At 44.9% G+C, this 15,748-nt stretch overlaps 1 protein-coding gene across 7 annotated transcripts in view; it reads left to right on the forward strand.

The window, feature by feature from the left end:
• The first annotated feature begins 1,942 nt into the window (after positions 1–1,942).
• The window catches only part of LOC129515836 (solute carrier family 23 member 2-like), a 52,561-nt gene continuing 38,755 nt past the window's right edge, over positions 1,943–15,748 (forward strand). For 5 of the 7 annotated variants that reach the window (XR_008665657.1, XR_008665658.1, XR_008665659.1 and 2 more), the window contains exons 1-2: positions 6,427–6,671; positions 8,886–9,032. Coding sequence is in view for 3 of the 7 variants with exons in the window: in XM_055334911.1 (XP_055190886.1) it covers positions 6,630–6,671; positions 8,886–9,032 (189 nt within the window). In the remaining 4 variants the exon portion in view is untranslated. Of the gene's footprint in view, positions 2,027–6,426; positions 6,672–8,885; positions 9,033–15,748 lie in introns of those variants that run through there. The other 2 variants (XM_055334909.1, XM_055334910.1) reach the window with 2 other exon arrangements.

Below are 15,748 nucleotides of genomic sequence, written 5' to 3' on the forward strand. Positions count from 1 at the left end.
GAGAGCAGAGGAGCTGTGAAGGAGCCCAGTGCCACACGCACCTGTATGAGTACAACATCGGGAATGGTAGAGTGGAGGGCCAACCATGTCTGGGCACCCTCCTCCATGACTGGACCCCAATTTGAGCGTGTAATGGAGGTGGTGTATGGGAAGGACAGATGCTGTCTCTGCTTCATCCGTGGCCTGACAATCACAGCTGCTACCACTGGAGATGATTTCTGGTGATACAGATGCTCAGCTCTCCTTCTACCTTAAGATGCTCATAACAAGTGTGAATTTCAATCCAACAATGCAGGTGGGACAAAAGTAAACATGTTTTTATTGTGAACCCCCATTCTACTGGGCTGGTGGACATTCAACCTTCTGGTTGGGACTCTCCTCCTTTTCTGGTGTTCGTGGCTAAATTTTGGAGCATGTGGGTGGTACACAGGCTTAAGAAGGCCCCATCTGGCCCTGAGTCACCTGTGCTCACAGGTGTCCCCTGAGATGTCCATTAGGTCTAGCCCCATGTTCATCAATGCGTGTGTGTCCCACTGAGAAGGCCTTGTCTTTCTGACCCATGGGCTGGCTTGACCACCTCTGATTCTCTGCTCCAGTGTCCATGGAGTGCCCTCTGTGGACCAATGGTCCTTCTCTGGGGTCTTGCTGGCCTCTTGCTAGTCTCCCCCAGGAAGTTGGGCACAGCCACCTCTTGCAGACCCCCCCAGTGCTCTTGCTTTTTCATTTCCCTTCATCAGTGACTCCCTCAGCTATTTGCATGTGAAATCCCTCCCTCTATAAATTGTGATTATTTTAGCCAGAAGAACTTAGGCTATTATTATTTCCAACATTATTTTTCCCTGGTGTCTTCCTAATGACTTTCTGTGTCCCCACAAAGAAGGGGGACACAGGCTCTGCCCCCACGCAGACTGTGCCTAGCAGAGTCACTCCCCAGGGTCACCAGTGAGAGCTAGCCGAGACTGGACAGTGGGCAAAGATCTCTCCTCCCTCCTCTTGGTACTGTGCTTACCCCTAATTAGAGAACTGAGTTCTCCCCAACTACAGGCCCAACAGAACTTGTCTTGAATTTGGATTAGCCTCTGAGTGTCTCACCCAAATGCGGATGCTTTCCCTGTAGACTTTGCAGCAGTAAACATACCTGCATCCTGCCCCTGATCTCCAGCCATGTCTGCTTCATCCTCAGTCATCACTCCATCCCGGGGCCTTAGCTGCCTGGCATGGTGGGGTGTATGTGGGGTCACCTGGGTCTAGTATCTTATTGGACCTTCGTGGCTCCTGCCCTCCTCCTTCTGATCTCCTGAGGCCTTCCCAAGCACACCTCACCTGCACACTTTGAGCTGAGAGTTCTGCGTTTATGGGTCAAGTCTCCCATGAAATGTCAGTAGATCCTTGAAGACAGCCAAAAAGGATACTTACAGGCTTTACATTCTAAAGAGTGGTCTTAGAGCTACACCTTGTTCACTCCAGCTTTGCTGTGGGTCCAGAAACCTGCCCTGAACTCAGTTTCTGCATTGAGCCCCCCTGACTGTTGGACTGGGGTCCCCCAGTCTTTCCTGCCTCAGGTAGAGATGCCCCTGCCTGATGGACATGACACCTGCCAAGTGCCAGCCGGGGCTGCTGTTCTTGTAAAAAAAAATCCCTCTGCTTTAGAGGCGGACCCCTGGCAGGTGCTTTCAGAACTGCCCATTCCCTCTCCAGGAAGAGGATCAGTTCTTTAAGATATTCCAAGTCTGGTAGAGGGAACCTCAAATCCACTCTCTATGCCCCTCTTTCTAGTATTCTCCTGTGAATCAGAAATGAATCCATGTCACCTGCTTTCTTCATCCTGCTGACGGCCCTGGATCTGCCCAAGCCATTTAGTATTCTGTGGGACCCCCCTCATGCAGCCCAGGAGGCCCCCCTGAACACCTACCTCAGAGAGGCTCTTGGTCTCCAGGATGCTGCCCAGCAACCCACAGCCTCATGAGTATGGCTCTCCCTCCTGGGTCTGTGATCAGTCCCCTCTGCCTGAAGAGTCGGCAAACCGGTGAGTCCCTTCTAGAGTGGCTTGCGACTAAGAATGCTAACTCAGTTTCTGGTTTACACCAATCAGGGACCCTGTGATTTCCCGGAACTTCAAATGGCTAGGCAGTAACAGGGTAAATCATGGGTTGCTCAGAAGGCCTCTAGAATATTGTCCTCTGGGTACATGGGTTGGTAGTCCCCAGGTTGGGTCCATCCCATGGAGGTGTCCAGTCTAGGCTCCTGGGACCCGCACTGCATATTCTTCCCTTGGCCCTGTTTGTCCAAGAAGGGCTTGGACACCGAAAGACAAAGATAAGCCGAAGGATTAGCAGAAGCATTTAGTTACAGAGGCGTGTAGAGAAAATGTTTTTTTGATGACTTCTGGTAACTAGCCCTGAAATCCTGCCTGTGGTCTATAGGAGTCAACTCAAAGAAAAGTTTGGAGTCTGTTGAGCTCTGAGAGGTAAAAGCAGGATCTAACTGAAGAGGAGGAAATAGGAGTCTTTAAAAAGCACTTAGTTTAAATGATTTATTTAAATCATACTTATGTTTTATAATTAAAGATGAAAATTCATATGCTGAAGACTTTCAAAGTTGAGTGACTAAAAGTCAAGTGTTTGTGCCGGTGTTCTAGAGCAGGAGTGAGAAAACTTGTTTTGCTTAGGGCCAGGTAGCAAATTGTTTTAGGCTTTGTGGGGCTGTCATAACTACTCAGCTCTGCTGTTGTGATACAAAAGCAGCTTTAGAGAGTATCTACGTGAATGGGCATGGATATGTTCCAATAAAACTCTATTTACACAAATAGGCAGTGGGCCAGACTTGGTCTGAGTCAGTTTGGCAACCCCCTCTTTCATAAACTGAGATTCAATTAAGCATGAGTATGGGAATTATTTAGACCATGAAGTCATCAATCAAGAGCTGTGATCCACTTGTGGTGGCTTTCCCATGCTGCACATAACAAAATTTGAAGTAAATAGTCTTGCATATCCAAGCCTAAAAGTCTAGAACTCCACAATTTCTGGTGAAAAAAAAATCAGGGCTCAATAAAGATGTAGAAAACCCACCCTCCACAGTGAAGTTTGGTTCTTGACCTTTCAGATCAGGAGCGTATGAAATGAGATATTCACTTGAGTAAAGCATCTCATCCACAGGTAACCTTGAAAATGCTTCCCCAGTGCTCTCTTGGGTTAATTTTGTCACATTTTAGGCAATCAATTCTGTTGTATAAAAATATGTTGAGGTTGTTAGCATTAGGGTAGATGTTTAAGTTATTTTTAATGCTCTTGAAATTTGATAATTGTTGTTAGTTGAAGATTTAGAAATTAGCAAACACTGTGCAAGTATTTTTAGAAAAAGAACTGGTCTATGGCTGGGGATTAAAATATTAAGTTTGTGGATTGATGTTTTGGTTGCAAACGACAGAAAGCCCAAATCGGATCGGCTGAAACCAAAAGAAAATTTGCCAGCAGAGGTGTGTAGCTTAGTATATAGATTCAATATCATTGGGGCCCAATCTCTCTCCATCTTAGCTCTGTTCTCCATGTTGGCTTCCTTTGCAGGCTCTATGACATCATGCAGAGCAGCATCCTCCAGGTTCAAGTCCAGTGAAAAAGAGAACATGTCTCTTCCCAAAGTCCCAGCAAATCTCATTGTCTATCATTGGCACTAGCTGGGTCCCATGCCCCTGGCTAGTCCAAGGCTGTGGCCAGGGGTTAGCAGGGCTTCCTCCTGGCCTTCACCCTCATCCAGGCAGCCACGGGGCAGAGGAAACTCTGCTTGAAGGTTTGTGGACTGCTTGCTGTGGATCACAATGGTTCTCTGAGGAAAACGAGGAAAGACTAGATGGGTTCTGAATGGCTAAACCAAGAGCTACACTTTTGGTTTTGTTTGACCTTCTCTTGAGGAAGTTTTGGCCTCCTTCATTCTTGGTGTCGGGTGTGATTAGCCTCACAGCCGTCTCTTGGCATATTCCCTCCTAAAATAACTGACTTCCAGTTTATCTGCAGTGGTGCAAATGTCCAGGTCAAGCCTTCCCGCATGGCCTACTCCACATATGAAGATGGTGCATCCAGGGGGCCACGTGCATTATATACGAAGAGGCCCAATGCCTTTCTCCTCCCAAAGTACCTGGAGCCTGAGGAGCTGCTTCAACTTTGGGATTAGATGTGTAGGTGTGAAAATATAATGTTAGAACTTTTATTCTTTCATGGGCCTGAGGAAAGATCAGTGGGTTCCCAGAGAGGCCCCATATTCTTAAATTTCTCTCATTGTTTGGGGCTAATTATGAGAGCTTGAAACACAGGGGTTATAAATAATCCCATGTAAATGTGCTGTGGGTGGAAAACCCCAAGCCGGTGTGTGTATGGGATGGCAGCATGATTGCAGTGGTGAGGGGGGACAAGGCCACCCGCTGGGGCAGCTGCAACTCTGGAAGGGTCGTGCAATACCACACTAGCTTTAGAGTAATTCATGGCAGCAGAAGCCAGGCCCAGGCAATGATGAGCGGAGGGACCATAGTCTGTAGAAGTGACTTCTGAGGGGTGGAAGGTAGAGGAGAAGGAGAAGTGATGGCTTGGCTCGTCATCTGAGCTGCTGAGGGAGGTAGGGGCTACAGGGACAGCAGCAGTGGCCCGCAAGCCAAAGGACTTATACAAGGAACCATGTGAGACAAAGAGTGTCAGGCCCAGAGGAGGGGACTTAAAGAGTGAGGAAGGTTCTGGCACATACTGATTAGGCAGCCAAACCAGGTGGGTAACCGTAGACCATCTTTCTGCTTTACCTCAATTGTGGAGCTAAGCATCTTACCTCACACCATAGGGGATATTCTTGTTTACACCTTAACAATCAGCAGGGGAGGCATAGCCAAGAAAGGCAGGACCTTCCATGTGGAGGAAGACAGAGACTTTGAGAAGTCACCTTCTTCCGTGTTATCCCAGAAGGTGACAGGGACAAGAGATGTCCGACACGAGCCCAAATTTGCCCATGTCTCCAGATCTGTGAGGGTAGGGGTTGTGGTGGGCAGCCCCCCACGCTGCCCCCCACTTGCCAGGCCTGCCTTCCTGGAGCAACGAGCCTGCACTGCTCGCTGCAGAGAGCCACATGAACGGTGGCCCTTGATCTCTGTCTCCACCTCATGACTCGCCCAGCTGGGAACTGCGCATCTAGTGTGTTCAGCAGAGGTGGGAGCCCATGCCGTCCCAAAGCTAAGCAGTCTCACCTTCACTCCTGAGGTGAACTCGAGGCCCCTGGGTGCCATTTGCAGAGGACCTACGTTTCTGCCTTCAGGGGTAGTGTGGGGAAGCCCCAATCTGTGGACGTGCTCTCTGGGCCATCTCCCCACGGGCCTCGTCAGACACCTTCAGACCCAGAGGTCATGTCTCCGTGAAGATCTCCTTGGCCCCTGTAGGCTGTGGGACCAGACTGTCTGGGCTCGACTCTCAGCTCCTACATGGGTTATGAACCTTGAGTGGAAAGCTTACCAGGCCCATCAACATCTCAATTTCTTAATCAGTGAAAGAAGAATGTGAGTGCTAATTTGTTGTGAATGTTGCACAAGGAAATACAAAAAAGGTGTAGCACAGTGTACGTGGCTAATTATTCACTAATGTCGGCTACTCATGGCTGGCTCTTCTGTCCTAGCCCAACTCAGTGCTGTCCCCTGCACCCACCCACCTGCCACCCCACTGGCTTGTCAAACATCTCGTTGTTGTGTTTTTCCTTGGATCATCATCCACTGATGTCTACGTGCATCCCACCATGCGTTTCCTGAACCTTGGGACCCAGTTCCACCCATTCCAGAACATTCTGCGACCAGGAGTAGCTGGTACTTGGCTTGCTTTGGACTTCACGGAGGGGAAGTTTATTCAGAGTATCTGAGGAGGGTCCTGTGCAGAGTAAGAGCAAGAGTACACCCTCCCGGATCTCTCTTTCTGAAGAGTGGGCTATTAGATATTTCTGGGTGTTAGGAATATAGACACGTAAGGTTTAGAGGCATTCTCTTCTCAGATAGATAGAGGCTATCTATCTATCTATCTATCTATCTATCTATCTATCTATCTATCTAAGAAGCCATTGATAGGCTGTGCTCTATCAGTGTACCTTGGCAGTATCTCCCAGATTAACAGGAATGCCCTTTGTCTTATGATGACTACATTATTGCATCTCAGAGGCCAGGCTGGTTGGACTATTTCTTCAGCTCAACTAGTCATTAATAATCAACTTTAAGAGACTGCTAAGCCTGTGCTTTCAGCCCAGAGCCTCACCCTCATCACCACTCCTCCTCTCCAGCCTCCCGGAATCAGGCTTTCAGAAAGTACTCCCATGCCACTCCCAAAAGGCTGTACCTGATTCGTTCCCCTAGTGTCATAGAGGATCATTAACCTCTCCACACTCCTTCACACTTATTAATTATGAAACATTTGCTGCACCTGAGTGCACCTTGGTCTCCATGATGATTGGAGGGGGCAAGAGAAGTCTGGAAGCCCCACCCCTCCCAGAGCCAGCCCAGGATCCTTGTCTTTCTCTCCATTTTGGCAGGCCGTGAGACGTCAATCTCTTTCGACCGGAGCGGGTTCCCTTCGCTTCTATCTTGAGACGAGGCCAAAACGGGCAGACCCTGGGTTGCCATGAGCTTAACCATCACCAGCTGTGAGCACCCCGACCCTCTGGTGAGTGCTGCTAAAAGAGAGGGAAAAACGAGTGGGGACGGGAGCAGAATGGAAGAAAGGCCTGGAGGGGGCCCCAGCCTGGAGTCCCAGAGCCCTAATTGATTCATGCTCAGGATGGTGGCTCACGTTCTAGAGACTTAAAGTGGTTAGATAGGTGTGCAGCTGCCCCCACAACCTCCATCATGAGGGCAAAAACTCCTCCAGGGGCACTAACCTTGATGGGCAAATCCTAAAGCAACGGGGAAGAGTTGGAAGATCCTCTTTGGTTTAACCTTTATTCACAGGTCGGTCGCTGCTGAATCCAAATCTCTGAGTATCTGTTTTCCAAGTTTCTCAGTGTTAACATTTCTTTGATCAGAAGGACTTTCTGAAACAAAGCAAAAGGAAAGAGAGAGGGCATCTGAGAAAGAGAGCGAGCTAATATTTACCAACCAGCCAATTCACCCCTGGCATTTCATGTGCTTTATTTCCTTCTTTCCAAGCCAATGACACAGGTGCTTCTGTTCTCAGATGGGGAAGCTGAGGCCCAGAGAAGTAAAGTGACAGTCACCCCTCTGGAGGCATCTCGGGGCCGGTCTGTGAGCCCTGGCCCCACCACCTTCGCAACCTATTTCTGAGCGCTGTAATGCAGCACAGTGGACTGACTGGGGCCCTTCTGGTGCTTGCCAATGGCCACCATGGGGGGGGAAGAGCTCCTCAGCACCAGGCTGGGGCTGCAGCCCTGGCGGGTGTGTGTGTGTGGGGGGGTGGCACCCTCCTCCCTGGGGTTCTCAGATTTCCCTCCGGCCCGGGCGGCCAGCCCCTGCCCACCGTTGCCCAGCCTTCTGGGGAAGAGATGGAGGCTGGCCCTCTTTTCCAGGAAATTGTGGGAGGCCCTGCAGAGATGTCTCTTCTTCCTTCTCCAGAATTCTTTCCGCCCTACTGTCATGAAATGAAACAAAACAGAAGAAAGCAAAAGTCTTGGGAAATCCTTGGGGGACTCCCACGTTTTGGTTTACCTGCAGCGCCCTGGAGAGTGTTGGGTCTGGGCCTGGACCCACCCTCCTTCAGTGGTCGGTCTTCTCTTCATTTCCAGGGCCCACTTCCCTGAGATGTTTTTGGCTTTGCATGCATTTTGCTCTGCCAGGAACTTGGAGAAGTATTAGCAAGGGGAAGATAGCTTCCTGGCCCTTATGGCCTAGCTGGGGGAGAGCAGGGCATGCAGGAATGTTCTGGTACAAGAGAGAAAACATGAATTCCGTAACAGGACACAGAGTGCTGGGAGTTACTGGGGAAGAAAAGCATATGGGTGTGGGAGGTCAGGGGAGATGGTGGGGAGGAGGCTCTGAGCTTGGGGAGCCGCAAGAGGGTAGGGGAAGCAGGGGGCTCGAGTGGGGGCCGCAGGGGGAGCTGAGGCACCGACCCAGGATAATGAAGGCTGCATTTGGAGAAACCTGGACCACCCCATTGCCTAGAGCCAGGTTGGTGGGGGTGTTAGGAAACAAACCCAGAGGGCCAGGTGGGGGGCTGGAGGCTGGGTGGGATGCGAGTGCAGTCAGAAGGGCAGGGGTCCTCTTCCCCCCAGGACCCACCCTCCCGAGGTTGCCGTCACTGCACCAGAGCCACCTCCTGTCAGCCCCAGGCAGGTGGGCACTGTAGCCGTTGATATTTGCCTGCCGCATCCATCCATTCGGTCGGTCTACACCCAACACAAGTGTCGGCTGCTCTAGCAGCTGGGACTACACAGGCGGGTAAGGCATGATTAACGCATTCACGGAACTCCCAGCCCAACCCAAGAGGTGGAGAAGGGAACTGTCCGTTATAACAAAAAGGCTGTGAGGAGAGCTTTGGCAGACGTAAACACAGGGCCAGTGGGAGCTGTACCATTCTGGGCCCAGGAGCCCCATTTACCGGTCTGGGAGGGAAATCTGCCCATCTTCTGACCTTGGAGTTGGCCCCCACCCCTCCTGCCCAAGGTTGCTTGTCTGCAAAGGGCTTCAGGCCAAGCAGCCACTCCCCTTGCAGGGCTCCAGACTTCACATGCAGGCCCACCTAGATGTACAGTTCAGAAAATCACTGGCGTTTTGAGTCTGGACCTAAGAATCCCAGACTGGCCAGCTGTTAACCCTGTCCTATTGCCTCTTCCCCCTGGCAGGCCATTCGCCTATCCAGGTGAAATCAGGAAATCCATTGATTCCTCTTAAAATGCCTAAGTGTGTCTTCTCTTGTTCCCAGCAGAGAGGTGACGATGTGCTCAACTGTGACAACGAAGGCCAAGGCAGGAAGAAGGATGGGCAGTCCAGGAGCCCTAGCAGCAGCCAGCTGATCTATAGCATCCTGGATATCCCACCATGGTATCTCTGCATCCTCATGGGGATCCAGGTAATGCCACCCAGCGAGCACTGGGTCCGAAGACACTAGACTGCCTCAAAAGTAACACTGATCACACCCAGGCCAAATTAGTCAAGATTCCCCAACTTTGGTTACTCATATTCTTGTCTTCCATGTAGTTGACCTACAGGGGAACTCAAAGCTCCATGTGTCTCTTTTTCTCAGGGGTGTGGAGGTGAGGGTGGTAGGACTTAGCAGAAGATTCTCTCTCATGCTAAGCTGATGGGTCATATCAAGGAACCTGACTGCATCATTTTCATGATACCAGTTTCAATTTATTTGATTTGCAACAACTAAAAAAATGTGATAACCAGTGCTTGGGGGGAATTTGGGGAAACAAGGACTGTCAAACACTTTGGTTGGAACATTTTTTTTTAATAAATTAATTTTTATTGGTGTTCAATTTACCAACATACAGAATAACACCCAGTGCTCATCCCGTCAAGTGTCCCCCTCCGTGCCCGTCACCCATTCACCCCCACCCCCCACCCTCCTCCCCTTCCACCACCCCTAGTTCATTTCCCAGAGTTAGGAGTCTCTATGTTCTGTCTCCCTTTCTGATATCTCCCACACATTTCTTCTCCCTTCCCTTATATTCCCCTTCACTATTATTCATATTTCCCAAATGAATGAGAACATACACTGTTTGTCCTTCTCCAATTGACTTACTTCACTCAGCATAATACCCTCCAGTTCCATCCACGTTGAAGCAAATGGTGGGTATTTGTCGTTTCTAATGGCTGAGTATTAAACTCAACACCAAAGAAACAAACAATCCAATCATGAAATGGGCAAAAGACATGAAGAGAAATCTCACAGAGGAAGACATAGACATGGCCAACACGCACATGAGAAAATGCTCGGCATCACTTGCCATCAGGGAAATACAAATCAAAACCACAATGAGATACCACCTCACACCAGTGAGAATGGGGAAAATTAATAAGGCAGGAAACAACAAATGTTGGAGAAGATGCGGAGAAAAGGGAACCCTCTTACACTGTTGGTGGGAATGTGAACTGGTGCAGCCACTCTGGAAAACTGTGTGGAGGTTCCTCAAAGAGTTAAAAATAGACCTGCCCTACGACCCAGCAATTACACTGTTAGGGATTTACCCCAAAGATTCAGATGCAATGAAACGCCAGGGCACCTGCACCCCGATGTTTCTAGCAGCCATGTCCACAATAGCCAAACTGTGGAAGGAGCCTTGGTGCCCATCGAAAGATGAATGGTTGGAACATTTTTTGATGCAACCTTTCTGGATGGCCTTTGGTAGTTTCCATCAACATGTAAATCACAGGCCCTTTAGCCCAGTCCCCAGTGCTTAAGAATTTCTCTGTGGATACACTGGCAAGGACTGAAGATGCACAACATCTCAACAGTACCAAGATGTTCTTGTAAGATCATTGGCGATAGTAACGTCAAACCACACAACAAATTAGCAAAACGGTAAATACAATCCAAATATCCTTCAAAGTGAACTGGTTAAACAAGTTGTAACACAACCCAACAGATGACTTTTGTGTGCAGCTGTTCAAAAGAGAAAAAAAAAACACATTTATCTTGCTGTTGGGGAATATTCCCCAATGGATAGTAAGCGAAAGAAGCAAAGTAAATAACTGTGTATATACTGTTATCTTTTGTGTTAAAAAACAGAGAGAGGGAGAGATAGAAGTAATTTGTGGTTTTGAAGGATTCATAAGAAACTAATTGAGGTATTTAGCTTTGGAAAAAAGAACCAGGAAAGGGAAGGTGGCTTTCCACTTTCACTTTCAATTTTGTAACTTTTTGTGACATGAATTTTCCAGACTCATAGATGTGCTTCTTTTCATTTTACAAACTCAACATGGGCTATCAGAGATGGGACACACTTTTTATTTACTTCTTAGCGCTTTCCTATGAAGTAAGAAAAGCCAGTGTCATACTACTTAAAAATATTATTATGAACCAATAAAATGGATAATATGAATAACATAGATCTATCTTCACTGACTCAGAAAACCGTAAGGACCTATTTTTGAATTTAAGAAAGCCAAATGCTGCTGTCAAGTTTTCCCAACACCATTTGTTGAAGAGACTATTTTTCTCCCAGTGGATATCCTTTCCAGCTTGCCAAAGATTAAGTGATATATAGTTGTGGGTTTATTTCTGGGTTTTCTATTCTGTTCCATTGATCCATATGTCTATTTTTGTGCCAGTACCACACTGTTTTGATTACTACACTTTGTCATATAAGTTGAAGTCTGGAAGCAAAGCTTAGAGCTTTGCTTTTCTTTCTTCTTTCTTCTTGGTTTTTTTGTTGGTTTGTTTTTGTTTTTGTTTTTTTGTTTTTTTTGTTTTTTGTTGTTGTTGTTTGGAGTGGGAGGAGGAAGGGGCAGAGAGAGAGGGAGAGAGACTCTTACCAGACTCCACACGCTGTGCAGAGCCTGAACCCAGGGCTCGATTTCATGTCCCTGAGATCATGAGCTGAACCAAAATCCAGAAGCAGACATTTAACTGACTGAGCCACCCAGGCATGCCCCTCCAGAATTGCTTTGCATTTTCAAGATTGCTTTGGCTATTCGGGGTCTTTTGTAGGTCCATACAAATGTTAGGATTGGTTGTTCTAGTTCTGTGAAAAACACTGTTGGCATTTTGATGGAGATTGCGTTAAGTGTGCAAATTGCTTTGGGTAGTATAGACATTTCACTGATACCTGTTCTTCTGATTCATGAGCATGGAACATAGAATGTCCTTCCATTTCTTTGTGTCCTCTTCATTTTCTTTCATCATTGTTTTATAGTTTTCAGAGTATAAGTCTTTCACCTCTTTGGTTAGATTTATTCCTAGGCATCTTATTACTTTTGGTGCATCTGTAAATGAGATTGTTTTTCTTAGTTTCTCTTGCTGCTTCTTGACTATTGGTGTATAGACATGCAACAGATTTCTGTACATTGATTTTGTATCCTGCGACTTTACTGAATTTGTTTATCAGTTCTAGCAGTTTTTTGGTGGAGTCTTTCAGCTTTTCTATATATGATGTCATATCATCTGCAAATAGCGAAAGTTTACTACTTCCTTACCAATTAGGATGCCATTTATTTCTTGTCTGATTGCTGTCGCTAGGACTTCCAGTACTATGGTGAATGAAACGGTGAGATTAGACATCCTTGTCCTGGTCCTGACCTTATGGGAAAAGCTCTCTATTTTTCCCTACTGAGGATGATATTAAGTGTGGGTTTTTCATCTATGGCCTTTATTATGTTGAGGTATGTTCCCTCCAACTCTACTTCATTGAGCGCTTTTATCACAGATGGAAGCTATACTTTGTTAAATGCTTTTTCTGCATCTATTGAAATGATCAGATAGTTCTTATCCTCTCTTACTGATGTAACGTATCACACTGATGGATTTGGAAATACTGAACCACCCTTGCAACCCAGGAGTAAGTCCCACTTGATCACAGTGAATGATTTTTAGACTATATTGTTGAATTCAGTGTCCTAGTATGTTATTGAGGGTTTTTGCATCCATATTCATCAGGGATGTTGGCCTGTAGTTCTTTTTAATGAAGTTTTTATCTGGTTTTGGTATCCGGATAATGCTGGCCCCATAGAAAGAATTTAGAAGTTTTCCTTCCTTTTCTGATTTTTGGAATAGTTATAGAATAACAGGTATTAACTCTTCTTTACATGTTTGTTCAAATTCACCTGGGAAGCCATCTGGTCCTGGACTTTTGTTTGTTGGGAGTTTTTTGCTTACTGATTCAATTTCTTTGCTGGTTATCAGTCTGCTCAAATTTTCTATTTCTTCCAGTTTCAGTTGTGGTATTTTGTGTTTCTAGGAATTTATCCATTTCTTCCAGGTTGTTCATTTTGTTGGCATATAGTTTTTCATAATATTCTGTTGCAATTGTTTATATTTCTATAGTGTTGGTAGCTATTTGTCCTCCCTCATTTATGATTTTATTTATTAGGGACCTTTCTCTTTTCTTTTTGATCAATATGGCCTGAGGTTTATCAGTTTCATTGATTTTTTTTCTTTTTCTTTTTTTTTTTTTTCAAAGAATCAGTTCCTGGTTTCATTGACCTATTGTGTGTGTGTGTGTTTTATTTATTTATTTTTTTGTGTCTGTGTGTGTGTTTTAAAGTTTTTCATTTATTTCTGCTCTAATCTTTATTATTGAAATTTTTTCCCTGCTGGTTTGAGGTTTTGCTTGCTGTTCTTTTTCTAGCTCCATTAGGGGTACGGTTAGATTATTTATTTGAGACTTTTCCTGCTTCTTGAAATAGGCATGTATTTGGTATAAACTTCCCCCTTAGAATTACTTTTACTGAATCTCAGAGGTTTGGACTGTGGTGTTTTCATTTTCATTTGTTTCCATGTACTTCTTTTTTCTTCTTTTACTTCCTGGTTGACCCATTCACTGTTTAGTAGTAATGTTATTTAATATCCGTGTATTATCGTTCCAGTTTTTTTTTGTTTGTTTGTTTGTTTGTTTTTGTGGTTGACTTCTAGTTTCATAGTACTGTGATCAGAAAAGATGCATGGTAGGACTCTGGTCTTCTTGAATTTGTTGAGGCTTGTTTTGTGGGCCTATTCTGTTATGTGATCTAATTCTGGAGAATTTTCCTTGTGCACTTGAAAAGAATGTGTATTCTGCTGTTTTAAGATGGTATGTTCTGAATATATCCGTTAAATCCATCTGGTCCCTTGTCATTGAAAGCCATTGTTTCCTTGTTGATTTACTTTTTAGATGATCTGTCTGTGGATGTAATTGGGGTGTTAAAGTCCCCTACTATTATTGTATTACTATTGATTAGGTTCCTCTATTGTTATTAACTGTTTATATATATTTGGGTGCATAAATATTTACAATCATTATATCTTCTTGTTAGACTGTTCTTTTTATTATTATATAGTGTCCTTCTTTGTCTCTTGTTACAGTCTTTGTTTTGAAGTTTATTTCATCTGAAATAAGTAGTACTACTTAGCTTCTTTTTTAAAAAAAAAAGATTTATTTATTTTAGAGAGAGCGCAAGCAGAGAGAAGGGCAAAGGGAGACAATCCTCAAGCAGACTCCTCACTGAGTGTGGAGCCTGATGAGAGGCTTGATCTCACAACTCTGAGATCATGACCTAAGCCAAAGCCAAGAGTCACATGCTTAACTGACCGAGCCACCCAGGTGCCCCCCCACCTCAGCTTTCTTTTGACATCCATTTGCATGATAGATATTTCTCTATTCCCTCACTTTCAATCTGCAGGTGTCTTTAGATCTAAAATGAGTCACTTTTTAAGCAACATTTAGGTGAGTCTTTTTTTTTAAATTCATTCTGACACCCTATGTCTTTTAAGTGTTTATTCCATTTACAAAATAAGTATTGATAGATATGTATTTATTGCCATTTTATTACTTGTTTTGTCATTGTTTCTGAAGACTTTCCTCTGATCCTTTCTCTCTGCCATAATTTGCTGATTTTCCTTAGTGAAATATTCCAATTTATTTCTCTTTATTCTTTGCATGCTTGTTAGTGGTTTTGATATATAGTTACCATTAAGTTTGTATATAACCTGTTCTGCAAATAGCAGTCTATATTAAGTTGATGGTCATTTAAGTTTTGAACCCGTCTTTTCTCCATGTTTTAGGCATACGTTATTATATTTTATATATATTTTGTGTGTGTGAGTTCCCTGACTGATTTTTTATGGAAATACTCATTATTACTGCTTTTGGTTTCCTGCCTTTATACTTTCACTTTTGATCTCTCCTTTCCACTCAAAGCATCCCCTTTAATATTTCTTGCAGAGCTGTCTCGTCATCACAAACTCCTTTCATTTGTTTGTCTGGGAAACGCTTTATCTCTCCTTGTATTCTGAATGATCGGCTTGCTGGATAGAGTATTCTTGGCTGCAGATTTTTCCTGTTCGGCACTTTGAAGATATCATGCCACTCCCTTCTGGCTTCCAAGATTTTGTTGAGAAATCTCCTGCTAGCCTTATGGATTTTCCCTTGTAAGTTAAAGACTTATTTTGTCTGGCTGCTTTTAAGATTTTTTTCTTTATCCCTATATTTTACAAGTTTAATTATACTATGCCTTGGTGTGGGTCTGCTTTTGTTGATATTGTAGGAGTTCTTTGAGCCTCTTGGATTTGGATGCCTGTTTCCTTTCTCAGATTAGGAATATTTTCAACTATTATTTCTTCAAATATATTTTCTGCCCCCTTTTCTCTTTCTTCTTCTGGAACATCTATAATATGAATATTATTATGTTTGATGGAGTTACTGAGTTCCCTAAGTCCATTCTTGTTTTGTGTAATTATTTTTTTCTCTTTTGTTCAGCTTGATTGCTTTCCATGACTCTGTCTTCGAGGTCACTCATTTTTTCCTCTCCTTCTTCTATTCTGTTATTCATCCCATCAAATGTGCTCCTCATTGTTTACTGAGCCCTTTATCTTAGCTGTGTTCTTCCTTAGCTCTGTGTTAAGGATCTCACTCATCTCTTCCACCCCTTTCTAAAGTATAGTGAGTATCCTTACGATCATTGCTTTAAATTCTCTATCAGGCATGTTACTTATATCTGTTTTACGTCGGTCTCTGGCTGTGGCCTTGTCCTATTCCTTCACTTGGGATAAATTTCTCTGTCTCCTCATTTTGTCTGCCTCTCTGTGTCTGTCTCTCTGTGGTAAGAAAGTCAGCTATGACTTTTGCTCTTGACAGTAGTGCCTTT

The sequence above is a fragment of the Nyctereutes procyonoides genome, unplaced genomic scaffold, assembly GCF_905146905.1.
Source record: "Nyctereutes procyonoides isolate TBG_1078 unplaced genomic scaffold, NYPRO_anot_genome, whole genome shotgun sequence".
NCBI classification, from domain to species: domain Eukaryota; kingdom Metazoa; phylum Chordata; class Mammalia; order Carnivora; family Canidae; genus Nyctereutes; species Nyctereutes procyonoides.